This window comes from Temnothorax longispinosus, chromosome 2 (genome assembly GCF_030848805.1).
Source record: "Temnothorax longispinosus isolate EJ_2023e chromosome 2, Tlon_JGU_v1, whole genome shotgun sequence".
Taxonomy (NCBI): Eukaryota; Metazoa; Arthropoda; class Insecta; order Hymenoptera; family Formicidae; genus Temnothorax; species Temnothorax longispinosus.
This window is the reverse complement of record NC_092359.1, coordinates 17059290-17072578: the sequence shown is the minus strand read 5'-3', so window position 1 is coordinate 17072578 and position 13289 is coordinate 17059290. Positions and strand designations below refer to the sequence as shown.

General features: G+C 34.0%; 2 protein-coding genes across 2 annotated transcripts in view; both read right to left on the bottom strand.

Moving 5' to 3' along the window:
• Positions 1-500, bottom strand: part of LOC139808147 (uncharacterized) — a 1569-nt gene extending 1069 nt beyond the window's left edge. The window contains exon 1 of the mRNA XM_071769809.1: positions 84-500. Coding sequence (XP_071625910.1) covers positions 84-500 — 417 coding nt within the window. The remainder of the gene's footprint in view (positions 1-83) is intronic.
• A 39-nt stretch (positions 501-539) lies between these two features.
• LOC139808427 (uncharacterized) lies at positions 540-5549 on the bottom strand. The gene is made up of 2 exons (XM_071770393.1): positions 4074-5549; positions 540-1168 (listed from the first exon to the last, which is right to left on the bottom strand). The coding sequence occupies exons 1-2, from the start codon at positions 5022-5024 to the stop codon at positions 1010-1012; spliced, it is 1110 nt and encodes a 369-aa protein (XP_071626494.1). The 5' UTR covers positions 5025-5549; the 3' UTR covers positions 540-1009.
• Between the last annotated feature and the right edge of the window lie 7740 nt (positions 5550-13289).

The window sequence follows — 13289 nt, the reverse complement described above, 5'->3', positions numbered from 1 at the left end:
AAGCACTAAGCTAGTGATTGCTGAGATCAATTCACAATTATTTGCAAGCAGTAATGTCAAAAATAGAAAATTATGGCACTCACGGGTATGACCCTGAATAAGTATTGCGGATCTTCCTTCAACTGTGTGGCGATTAGAGGAAAGATCACCGCTATCAATGCGACTTCACTTTGTGTAGCTGTACTCGATGCTTTTGCATCAGATATTATTTGAAGAATGTCAATCTTAGAATCATTCGGTTTTGTTTCGCTAATGCTATTCGATTGCCGTAACTTTATCATTTTCGATTTCTCGCTGAAGATAATGTATTTTTGGATTGGCTTGGCGTACATAGTCAAACTTTCTTCCCACGTTGCTTGAACTGATTTGCCAAGAAGACGTGAAGCATGGTCTATGAGGTACTTTGGGCTTTGAAGGTACGGCCAGACCTGGAGCAGTTGGACGGGATCTCTCGTTTTCTTATTGATGTCGACTCTCTGTGCCGGGTAGGTATCGTCCATTAATTGAGATATTTCTTTTTCGTCTTTCTCGTCAGATTTGAAGAATTGAATGAGTTGCAATTTTTTGTTTGTTTGTGAAGTTGTCGACTCGGTTGGCGGCAAAAGTGGTTGATACTCAGTACAACCATATTCATCTTGTTTTCGCGGCTTCGGTAGCGCAGGAGCAGGATCATCTGCGTTGACTTCCAAGATTGTCGCCAGCGATAAAAACAAGTGACCCTTTTATTATTTCCCCCGAAGACATCTGTATAGTCCTTCCGATTCTATTGTTTTCTGTTGTGATTGTACGTAGGCACAACAAAGTAATGAAGGCTCTTGATTTAGAATATAATTATGCTTTTATTCACGAACAATATAATGTGTAATATAAAAGATTAGGAATGGTTCCGACTCGCTGCGTGTGTCTCGTGGTTCAGACAAGAGACGATCGTATCCGCTCTTGGCCGGTAGTCGCGGATGCCATTGTATCGATGTCTCGATTTATCGATGTTCGCACGCATTGCTTCTCACTATCGATCGCGCGCGAAACTAAAGTCAACTCCACATAACACCCTCTTGTAAAAAAAATTATTATATGTACTCAGCCAAGTAGTTAGGTTTTCTTTTTGGCCTACAAGAACGTCGTGGAGTTTGCTGAATTCGTTCTTCTTCGGGGTGTTGCTCATTTTCTGGAGAAGCGGGAGCATCTTGTATAATAGCGTTATGGGGTTGTTGCATAACTTCTGGTTCGCATGTGTCCGGTATATTCCAATAATAATTGTTATTTTGGGCGTTCTCAATTACAGGAGTATTTTCTCCTATTTTACGTATTTGATCAGAGTGTCTAATCCAAAAACGACCATCATCCAATTTTATCTTAAAATGCAGTTTTCCCAATTTTTCGCTGATTCTTCCGAATTTCCATTTTCCTTCCGCGGAATAGTTTCTACAAGCTACTCTTTCATTGCATTCAAACGACTTATACGACTTGTCTGAATTTACAATATTTTCTTCTTTCGTCGGACGGATTAAATCTAATCTAGTACTTAGCTGTCTACCTATAAACATTTCCGCTGGTGATTTACATGTTAACGCATGTGACATAATTCTGTATTGTAATAATAATTGACTTAAAGCTACATTAACATTTGTTGAATCGCAATTCATGCGACGCAAAGCTTGCTTGAGCGTTTGAACGAATCGCTCTGCTTGACCATTGGTAGCAGGATGATATGGTGCTGTTAGTTTGTGTTGTATACCGTTACATTTTAAGAATTGTTGAAACTCTTGAGAAACAAACGTTCTTCCGTTATCTGTAACTATGATTTGTGGAAGACCAAAAGTAGCGAATATCTGTCTACATTTTTCGATTGTTGTTTTTGCAGTAATATCTGATACAACGTGTACTTCGGGCCATTTTGAAAATGCATCTACTAATATTAGGAACATTTTCCCTAAGAATGGTCCTGCAAAATCAATGTGAACTCGTTGCATTGGAGCTGATGCAGGTTGCCAAATATGCACATCTACCTTTGGTGGATCATTTCTATGTGCATTGCAATTTGCACAATTCTTAGCTATCGCTTCTATGTCTTTGTCTATCCTTAACCACCAACAATACCCTCGGGCTAAATTCTTCATTTTAGCTATTCCAAAATGGCCCGTATGTATCTTTTTTAAAACCTGCGAACGCAGTTTTTTAGGTATTACGACTCTATGTCCTCGCATAATAATGTCATCGTGTAAACTAAACTCTGCTTGCTCTAAGTTGAAACGCTTTGATTTATGAATCTGATTTCCTGTTCGCAGTGCTTGTAGTAATTCTTGTAACTCTGTATCATTCTCCGTTTCTTTAGCAATACTAATTGCTGTTATGGGGAGTGTATTAACCGTTTCTATTTGAAATGCGTCTATCACATCCAAAGCACATTCTTGATTATCAATTGGAAGTCTAGATAAACAGTCCGCATTGGCGTGATTTTCTGACCTTCTGTAGCGAATCTCGTAATTAAATCCCTGCAAAAATATAGCGTAATGCTGCATACGCATTGCTGAGTAGATAGGTAAACTCGCAGTTGGAGAAAATATTTGTATCAACGGTCTATGATCTGTAACTAACGTAAATTTATTTCCGTACAAATATTGAAAGAACTTTTTAATTCCGTAAACTATCGCGTACGCCTCTTTATCAATTTGTGAGTATTTACGTTGCGTTTCTGAAAATGTTTGTGAGGCAAATTGAATCACGCGTTCTGTTCCATCAGCAAACTTATGCAATAGAACTGCGCCTACCCCATACGGACTAGCGTCTGTGGCTAATATTAATGGCAGCTTTGGGTTAAAATGCACTAACACCCTATCACTTGTAAAAGCTTCCTTCGCTCGACTAAATGCGAATTCACAGTCTTTCGACCAGATAAATGGCGTATCTTTACGTAACAACTTGTTAAGGGAAAGTAAAATTGTACTTAAATTCGGTATGAACCTTCCATAATAATTAATCATACCTGTAAATGCTCTAATTTCAGAAACATTTTTCGGTCGCGGCATATGCTTTATCGCTTTCATTTTCTGTTGTTCTTTATGAATCCCGTTCTTATCTATAGTATACCCGCAGTAATTAACTTTATCCAAAAAGAAACTTGATTTTTCAAAATTTAAACGAACATTATGCTGAAGTAGTTTATTCAGTACCTTTTCAAGACGATTTAAATGTATTTCATCTGTTTCTCCTGTAATAATAATATCGTCAAACAGTATTCCTACACCTTCTATTCCCTCTAATATATTTTCTATTTCTCTTTGCCATACCGATGGACCTGACGCAATACCGTACATTAATCTGTTGACTTTGTAAAGTCCCTTGCAAGTACTGATTACTAAAATCTCACGGTCTTCCGGTGCCATCTCTAATTGTAAATAGGCTTGTTCAAGATCCAATTTTGAAAATTTATTTTCGTTTTTGAGCTTAGCAAATATTTCGTCCGTCGTCGGAAAAGGATGGTCATCTACTATTAACTGAGGATTAACTGTAATTTTGTAGTCACCACAAATTCGAACTCTTCCGTTTTTTTTTTAAATAGGAACTATTGGGGTAGCCCATTTTGATGAAGTTACTTTTTCGATAATCCCGGCTTTCTCCAACAAATCTAACTCTCGTTCTACTAGTTGTACTAATTTGAATGGAACCGGGCGTACTCGAACGAATACTGGAGTGGCATTATGTTTTAACGTCAACTTTGCTTGTACGCCTTTTATGGCTGACCATTCCGAATTATCACGTGCGTTTTTGTAATTTTCAAGTATTGCATGTAGTTTATTTGTAGCTAGTACTGTCATTTCATTTACTGACTCACTAGGAACAAGGAAATCATTTTCATTACATAATTGACGTATCCATTCCCTACCCAATAAAGGTTTTCTATTACCAACTACTATATACATGTTAAGTCGCTTCGCAATATTCTTATATTTAACATTAACTGTAATAAATCCTTTACTACGCAAAATACGACCGCAATATGAAATTAATTGTAACTGCGTATTATGTATGGTCGCTTCTGGAAAGATACTATGAATAACCTGCTCACTTACGACTGTTACTGCAGCTCCGCTGTCAACCTCGAACTCTAGTGGTTTCCCGTTAATTTCAAGCGTTGTTAAAAATTTTTCCCGGAAATTTACATGCTCCAAGCTCAGAATCTCCTGTAATTGATTTGTCGAGCCCTTCGCAAAACAAACTGTCCGCAGATGCCCCTGCTTCCCACAGCCATGGCAACGAATATCTCTACTGAGCGTGCACTTAGAAGCTAAATGTGCCTTACCACATCTGAAACACTTAATATTAGTTTTTACATCAGACTTATTACTCGAATTAGACGTATTTGCAGTATACTTCCTGGCCCCTGGTTTGAACTGCTTGTCACCTGTATTCTTTCCTGGGGCTTTCTTCCCCGCCTTTAGAAGATCGATACCTGTTGACGTTGAACTGGCGCCCTTCATCTGCTGCGAACTCTTCTCAGATAATTCCATTGTAATGGCTATTTTTACCGCCTCGTCGAAGTTCAAATCCTTCTTTTCCAATAAACGAGCTTGAGCCTTCTTATTTAATAGGCCGAATACGAATTGGTTACGTAGCGCCGTCTTGAGATACTCTCCGAATTTGCAGTGGATACTCAGCTTATGGAGAGCTGCCACGAACTGCTGCACTGTTTCTTCTTCTCCTTGCTTCCTCTGGTAGAAACGATAGTTCTCAGCTATTTCCAGGGGTGCCGGTTCGTAAAATTCCTCGAGTTTCTGGACCAACACATCGTAAGGCTGCGAGAACGGATCAATCGGGTCCAATCGATCGCATAATACATCGAATGCCGAGGCTCCTACGTAATGTAATAAATAGGGAACCCTCGCATTATCCTCGATTCCAAAAATTAAGAAAGAGCCTTGTAAGCGTTGCACCCATCTTTTCCATGTAGAGGACGATGGATCGAAAGCTTCGATCGCGAATGACCCCGGAATTGCTGATTCTCGTGCTGGTTGTAAAGCCATGCTTGCTTTGTAATGGCACCGAAACACTTTTTATTTCAGTCGTACGTACTGTGTAACTGCGAATATTATATTTCGCTTATGTCGTTCTTTCCATAATCCTCGTCGCCAATTTTGTTGTGATTGTACGTAGGCACAACAAAGTAATGAAGGCTCTTGATTTAGAATATAATTATGCCTTTATTCACGAACAATATAATGTGTAATATAAAAGATTAGGAATGGTTCCGACTCGCTGCGTGTGTCTCGTGGTTCAGACAAGAGACGATCGTATCCGCTCTTGGCCGGTAGTCGCGGATGCCATTGTATCGATGTCTCGATTTATCGATGTTCGCACGCATTGCTTCTCACTATCGATCGCGCGCGAAACTAAAGTCAACTCCACATAACATTTTCAAATCATCTACAATTTTCCCGTATACTTTATCATGATCAAAATCTTTTTCCTTACAAAGTGCAACGAGTTTAATTGCATTCACATGCGATCGTACGTGTTCCGGAAGATTACCGATGCTCAAGTAGTTTCCAATTAATTTATGTTTATGAACAGCAGTTCCGATTGGATTTACAACTTCAAATGCGTCTTGATATAAAATCAATTTTAGCGCGTTTGGATTTTGTTTTAAAAAAAAAAACAGAGTTTGAATACAGATCCGTCGGTAAAATCTGTCTGAAACATCTTGTTCGCGAATTTCACAATTACGACGGAGCTCATTGCTGAGAGACTTATCCGTAAAGAGTTCTTTCAAAGTTTCTTGAATAGGAACATAGTGGAAAAACTTTTTTTGCTTGTGATCGGTGCTTAGTACTATCTCAACGGGTTCTACAAATGCACAATGATCTTTGTAAAATCGTTTACGTTGGTAGTCTGTCTTCAATTTTTTAGTTGATACAAGAAAAGGGTCATCGCTAAATACTTGATTAACAATTGAATCTATTTGATCTGATAAAATACATTCTTCACGTAAGCGCGTCTTCAAATTAGATTTGACTGTTTCTTGGCCTTGTTCATGCGCACTCAATGTACCCGAAACAACAGTCTGAAGTGATGACACTGGCACCAATAATTGGCATTCCAATTTTAAAAACAATTGTGCTACGTTCAAGAGGAATAGATCCGTCGAATTTCGGTGCTGTGTATCGTCATAAACATCACTAACCTCCGGTTGTTCATCGATGCAACTTTCATTGAGAGTTAAATTTTCGCAGCCCGATATACACGTACTAAGAGCGAGGCATGATGTATTACCGGCAAGAGGATTCTTGTGCTCCTTAGATAAATGTCCGGTGAAGGAATGCAAAATATCATATTCATTATTGCAGTCTCTAAAAGGACACTTAATTTTTTCTTTTTGTCGAATATGACATTTTAAATGTTTAATAATCGCTCGAGACGAGTCGAATTCTTTCATGCACAGAGGCATCGAACAGATAAATTTTGTATTCACAGTACGAGAAGTATAGGGACTATCGGTTTTTACTCCTCTGAGAACTTTATGTGTTCGCAACAAATGAGATCGTAAGGACACTTGTAGGCGGAACATCTTTTTACATCCATTAAAACCACAATGGAAGTTTTGAGTGATGTTTAAATGCAATTTTCGACGCTCCAAATACGATGCCAGTTGTTGGGACTGGTAGGCACAAAACTGACATACATACATCTTATCTGAAAAAATTGAAAAAAACTACAATGATGCTCATGTTCTTCCCAAATTTACATATATTTATTTCGGCTTGAAATTTGAAATAACGCATATCGATGTGAAAAAGGGTGTTATAATTTTTTCAGACAACTTATTTCAGCCATGTAACTTGTGGTATTTTGAAATATTTCTTCCACGAAAATTTGGATCGCTGGACATGTGGAACCATGATGCTGGCAAAAATCACACGAGTCCAGCAGTCCAATTTCTCGTTGACGAAATATCTCAAAATATAAATTACTATATACGAAAATAATAGTATAATCGTCTAAGAGGCACTTGTAGATGACAGAAGGACTAATATTTACATAAAAACGATTGTTAGCGCTCGCAAGCACGAAAAGGTTATGTTCCACGTGGATTCTACGTACTAGCTTTATGTTAACGTGATCGGTTTTCATTATTCCAAATAAATTATTAGTTACTTGCCAATTGTTATTCCTTGTAGTTATATCTTCGACTTATTCACTGTGTACACACTTCACAAATATTTTATTCAACGTGTATCACTGTTTCGGCGAATCGAAAGTCGGTAGCATCAGGAACCAGAATACGGCCCCGGATTCGGGACTCGGCTGTGACTCTAACCTCTAACACCACAACCTGAACAACTAGCTGTCGGCGATAACAAACAAAACTGTGTGTGTGAAGCTAGCGTCTCATTTTGCGGAAACTCACAAATTATTGAGAGTTCTGACTTCCTTTTCAATAGTTCTAGAGTTCCTGCTAGTTTAAACAAATAGTTCTGGCTTTTAAAGCCAAAAAACGCGTCAGTACAAACTGAGACGCTAGGTTCACGCAGCGTCTCATTTTGTCCTACACAAGTTCCACTACTGTATCTCATCAGATTTTGCGAGATCTATAGTTCTATAACAGTTCTATAAAGAGTTCTGCCATATAAAAGCAAAAAAATTAATTATAAAGTACTAAAAAAAATTACAATGTAACGAGTATACCGAGTTGAGACGCCAGTTGAAATCTCGGAGTTCCGATTTATGTAAAATATTTTTCGAGTAGTTCTGAGCATATTGAAGCATTTCTTAAAGAGTTCCGAGCGTTAGAATATTTGTGTTATATTTAAAAAAATTAATATTAACCGAAAAGTAATCATGACGGAAAACGATGAAACGCTAAGCGAAATCTAGGAGTTCCGGTTTATATAAAATATTTTTCGAGTAGTTCTGAACATATAGAAGCATTTTCCAAAGAGTTCCGGGCATTGGCATTGTTGTATAATTTGTAAATAAATTAATAACACTCGAAAGTCAGGAATTTATCGAAAATAGGTGAGACGCTGGCCGTATTTTGACAGTTCTGCGAGTTTTTTTTATAATTTTCGTACAGTTCTGAACGTGTTGTAACGTTTTCTAAAGAGTTCTGGCGATAAACATTATTTAATCATTTTTTAAATAATTTTTATCGCTCGGGAAAGACGCATTTACGTGTATATGGGTGAGACGCTGTAGGAAATCTCGGAGTTCTGGTTTATATAAAATATTTTTTGAATAGTTCTGAACATATAAAAGTAATTTCTGAAGAGTTCCGGGCGTTGGCAATGTTGTAAAATTTTTAAATAAATTAATAACGCTCGAAAGTCAGGAATTTATCGAAAATAGGTGAGACGCTGGCCGTATTTCGACAGTTCTGCGAGTTTTATTATAATTTTCGTACAGTTCTGAACGTGTTCTAACGTTTTCTAAAGAGTTATGGCGATAAACATTATTTAATCATTCTATATGTTCAGAACTATACGAAAAATATTTTATATAAGCCAGAACTCCGAGATTTCCTACAGCGTCTCACCCATATACACGTAAATGCGTCTTTCCCGAGCGATAAAAAATTATTTAAAAAATGATTAAATAATGTTTATCGCCAGAACTCTTTAGAAAACGTTACAACACGTTCAGAACTGTACGAAAATTATAATAAAACTCGCAGAACTGTCGAAATACGGCCAGCGTCTCACCTATTTTCGATAAATTCCTGACTTTCGAGCGTTATTAATTTATTTAAAAATTTTACAACATTGCCAACGCCCGGAACTCTTTAGAAATTGCTTTTATATGTTCAGAACTAAACGAAAAATATTTATATAAGCCAGAACTCCGAGATTTCCTACAGCGTCTCACCCATATACCCGTAAATGCGTCTTTCTCGAGCGATAAAAATTATTTAAAAAATGATTAAATAATGTTTATCGCCAGAACTCTTTAGAAAACGTTAGAACACGTTCAGAACTGTATACGAAAATTATAATAAAACTCGCAGAACTGTCGAAATACGGCCAGCGTCTCACCTATTTTCAACTAATTCCTGACTTTCGAGCGTTATTAATTTATTTAAAAATTTTACAACATTGCCAACGCCCGGAACTCTTTAGAAATTGCTTTTATATGTTCAGAACTAAACGAAAAATATTTTATATAAGCCAGAACTCCGAGATTTCCTACAGCGTCTCACCCATATACCCGTAAATGCGTCTTTCTCGAGCGATAAAAATTATTAAAAAAATGATTATCGCCAGAACTCTTTTGAAAACGTTAGAACACGTTCAGAACTGTACGAAAATTATAATAAAACTCGCAGAACTGTCGAAATACGGCCAGCGTCTCACCTATTTTCGATAAATTCCTGACTTTCGAGCGTTATTAATTTATTTAAAAATTTTACAACATTGCCAACGCCCGGAACTCTTTAGAAATTGCTTTTATATGTTCAGAAACTAAACGAAAAAATATTTTATATAAGCCAGAACTCCGAGATTTCCTACAGCGTCTCACCCATATACCCGTAAAATGCGTCTTTCTCGGGCGATAAAAATTATTTAAAAAATGATTAAATAATGTTTATCGCCAGAACTCTTTAGAAAACGTTAGAACACGTTCAGAACTGTACGAAAATTATAATAAAACTCGCAGAACTGTCGAAATACGGCCAACGTCTCACCTATTTTCGATAAATTTCTGACTTTCGAGTGTTATTAATTTATTTACAAATTATACAACAATGCCAATGCCCGGAACTCTTTGGAAAATGCTTCTATATGTTCAGAACTACTCGAAAAATATTTTATATAAACCGGAAGTCCTAGATTTCGCTTAGCGTTTCATCGTTTTCCGTCATGATTACTTTTCGGTTATTTTTTTGCTTTTATATGGCAGAACTCTTTATAGAACTGTTATAGAACTATAGATCTCGCAAAATTTGATGAGATACAGTAGTGGAACTTACTACACTGAAAAAAAAATTTATTTGATTTAAGTAAATATATTAACTTGAAATATATTTACTTGAATTAAATAATTATTTATTAAAATCTAGCAAATTTTTTTACTTTTAAGAAAATATTTTATTTGCGTAAAAGTAATTTATGTCCTTAATAAATATTTACTCACATGAAGAAATCGTTATTTTAAATCAAATAATATTTTCTTAAAACTGTGAAATAATTTTCTTACATGTAATAAATGCATTTACTTAAAAGTAGTAGCCAATTTCAAATAAATATTTGTTTAATTTAAGTTTTAAAATTACTTGAATAAAAAAAATATTTATTTAATTCAAGAAAACCAATTTAGTAATACTGGGATACTAAAAGCAAACAAATAATCACTTTCAATAACGAAATATATATTTTGTTTTAATAAATATTTCTTTGACTCAAGCAATTCATATCTGTACATAATTAAATATTTTAGGCATATATATTTACTTGATGAAAATAAATATTATTTTGAATAAATAAAATGAAAACTTTGGTTTTTGAAAAATTCAACTACAAAATAATTTACTTGATCTGAGAGAATGTTAACTTGAATCAAAGCGTTGGTGTTTGAAAACGAAGAATATATTTCTTTATAATTGGTAAATAATTATGTACTTGAATCAAAGATACCATTACTTTGGAATTAGAAAATATTCACTTTTATCCAGTAAATAAATTACTTAGTATCGATAAATATGTTTAACAAATATTTACTTAAATGACAGAAATCATTAGCTTGGTATCAGAAAATATTTACTTCAAACCAGAAAATACATTATTTTAATATCCATAAATATGTCTAACAATATTTACTTAAATGACAGAAATCATTAGCTTGGTATCAGAAAATATTTACTTCAAACCAGAAAATACATTATTTTAATATCCATAAATATGTCTAACAAATATTTACTTAAATGACAGAAATCATTAGCTTGGTATCAGAAAATATTTACTTTAAACCAGAAAATACATTACTTTAATATCGATAAATATGTTTAACAAATATTTACTTAAATGACAGACATCATTAGCTTGGTATCAGAAAATATTTACTTCAAACCAGAAAATACATTACTTTAATATCGATAAATATGTTTAACAAATATTTACTTAAATGACAGAAATCATTAGCTTGGTATCAAAAAATATTTACTTCAAACCAGAAAATACATTACTTTAATATCGATAAATATGTCTAACAAATATTTACTTAAATGACAGAAATCATTAGCTTGGTATCAGAAAATATTTACTTCAAACCAGAAATTACTTTAATATCGATAAATATGTTTAACAAATATTTACTTTTTCTAAGAAAATATTTGCTCAAATCAAAGATTTGGTTTTTTGAAACCGACAACATATTTCTTTGTGATCAGTAAACAAATATTTAATGACCACAGAAACCATTCGTTCGAAATTAATAGTTATTTGTGTAACAAGTGTCGTAAGATGAAAATTCCCGGGTGCGGTTACCGCACTCGCCTCGAGCTCGGCGTAACCGCACTCGGGAATTTTCATCTTTACACACGACTTACACTCCTTATTTTATGTTGCAAGTGCCTGGAAAGTGGTCTATCACGCACGCGTAGCGTGCGTAATGGGGCACTTTCCATGCACGTGTTGCATAAAAAGTATTTATTTAATCTAAGATAATATTTGCTTAAATCAAAGTGTTAGCATTTTAAAATTATCAATATACTGTCGCCGGAAGCAAGAATGTCCATAACTACAATTTAATTTTTATGATAATATTCATGTAAAGTTCAGAAGTTTATCATTTACCGAAATCAAGTTCGTTTTCAATTTAAGTCTTAAACGTATATGATCAAAATATATAGATTTTATGGAAAATTTATTGAAAATTTATGGAAAATATAAATATGATTTGATGGAAAATCTTCTGAACTTTACATAAATATTAGAAAAGTAACAATTTGCAGTAACGGCGGCACTCTTGTTTCTGGCGGCAGTAAAAATTTACTTGAAATAAAGAAATTTCTGTGATAAAGAGTAGAAATATATATATTGTTATAATGATAGATACCACAAGCGTACGATTAGCTCAGCGTTAGCGTGTTAGGTTGCGACCCCGAACATCTTAGGTTCAAATCCCGTCGATGCGTTCTTAAATAAATGCGTAATTTTAATTAATTGTAATTAAAATAGAATATATATACGAAACAATAAATACAGATTACACTATAAAAATATTTAAAAAAAATAGAAACTATTTGAAAATTAAATTGAAATGGTTTTATATTCTCAAGTAAATATTTATTTTCTTTTGGTTAATATTTATTTGATTTAAGAAATGCAGATCTTGAGGCAAGATCTGATTGTCTTGAATCAACGAAATATTTAGTGTAAGTAGGCAAAAATTCATTGCATTTTAATTCATAAATCGAAATTGTTTTGTATTCTCAAGTAAATATTTATTTTTTTCCGGTTAATATTTATTTGATTTAAGAAATGCAGATCTTGAGGCAAGATCTGATTGTCTTGAATCAACGAAATATTTACTGTAAGTAAGTAACAATTCACTGAATTGTAATTCATACATCGAAATGGTTTTGTATTCTCAAGTAAATATTTATTTTCTGTAGGTTAATATTTATTTGATTTAAGAAATGCAGATCTTGAAGCAAGATCTGATTTTCTTGAATCAACGAAATATTTACTATAAGTAAGTAACAATTCACTGAATTGTAATTCATACATCGAAATGGTTTTGTATTCTCAAGTAAATATTTATTTTCTTTACGTTAATATTTATTTGATTTAAGAAATGCAGATCTTGAAGCAAGATCTGATTGTCTTGAATCAACGAAATATTTACTATAAGTAGGCAAAAATTTATTGCATTTTAATTTATAAATCGAAATGGTTTTGTATTCTCAAGTAAATATTTATTTTCTTTAGGTTAATATTTATTTGATTTAAGAAATGCAGATCTTGAGGCAAGATCTGATTGTCTTGAATCAACGAAATATTTACTATAAGTAAGTAACAATTCATTGCATTTCAGTTCACGATTTTTCATTTTCTAGGAAATATTTATTTGTTCCAAAGAAAAATTGTATCTTGATTCAAATAAATATTTCTTTAGTACTATTGAACGAAATCATTTACTTGAAACAAGTCAAATTTCGTTAATTGTAATAAATTTTTTTTTTCAGTGTAGCGTCTCAGTTTGTACTGACGCGTTTTTTGGCTTTAAAAGCCAGAACTATTTGTTTAAACTAGCAGGAACTCTAGAACTATTGAAAAGGAAGTCAGAACTCTCAATAA

Bases quoted from the DNA above. Each gene is read 5' to 3' on its own strand.
- LOC139808427 (XM_071770393.1), bottom strand. From the start codon at position 5,024: ATGGCTTTACAACCAGCACGAGAATCAGCAATTCCGGGGTCATTCGCG. The intron at 1,169-4,073 runs GTAAGTGAGCAG...CCGCTTCTCCAG, and splicing joins GCGGAGCTGCAGTAACAGTC to AAAATGAGCAACACCCCGAA.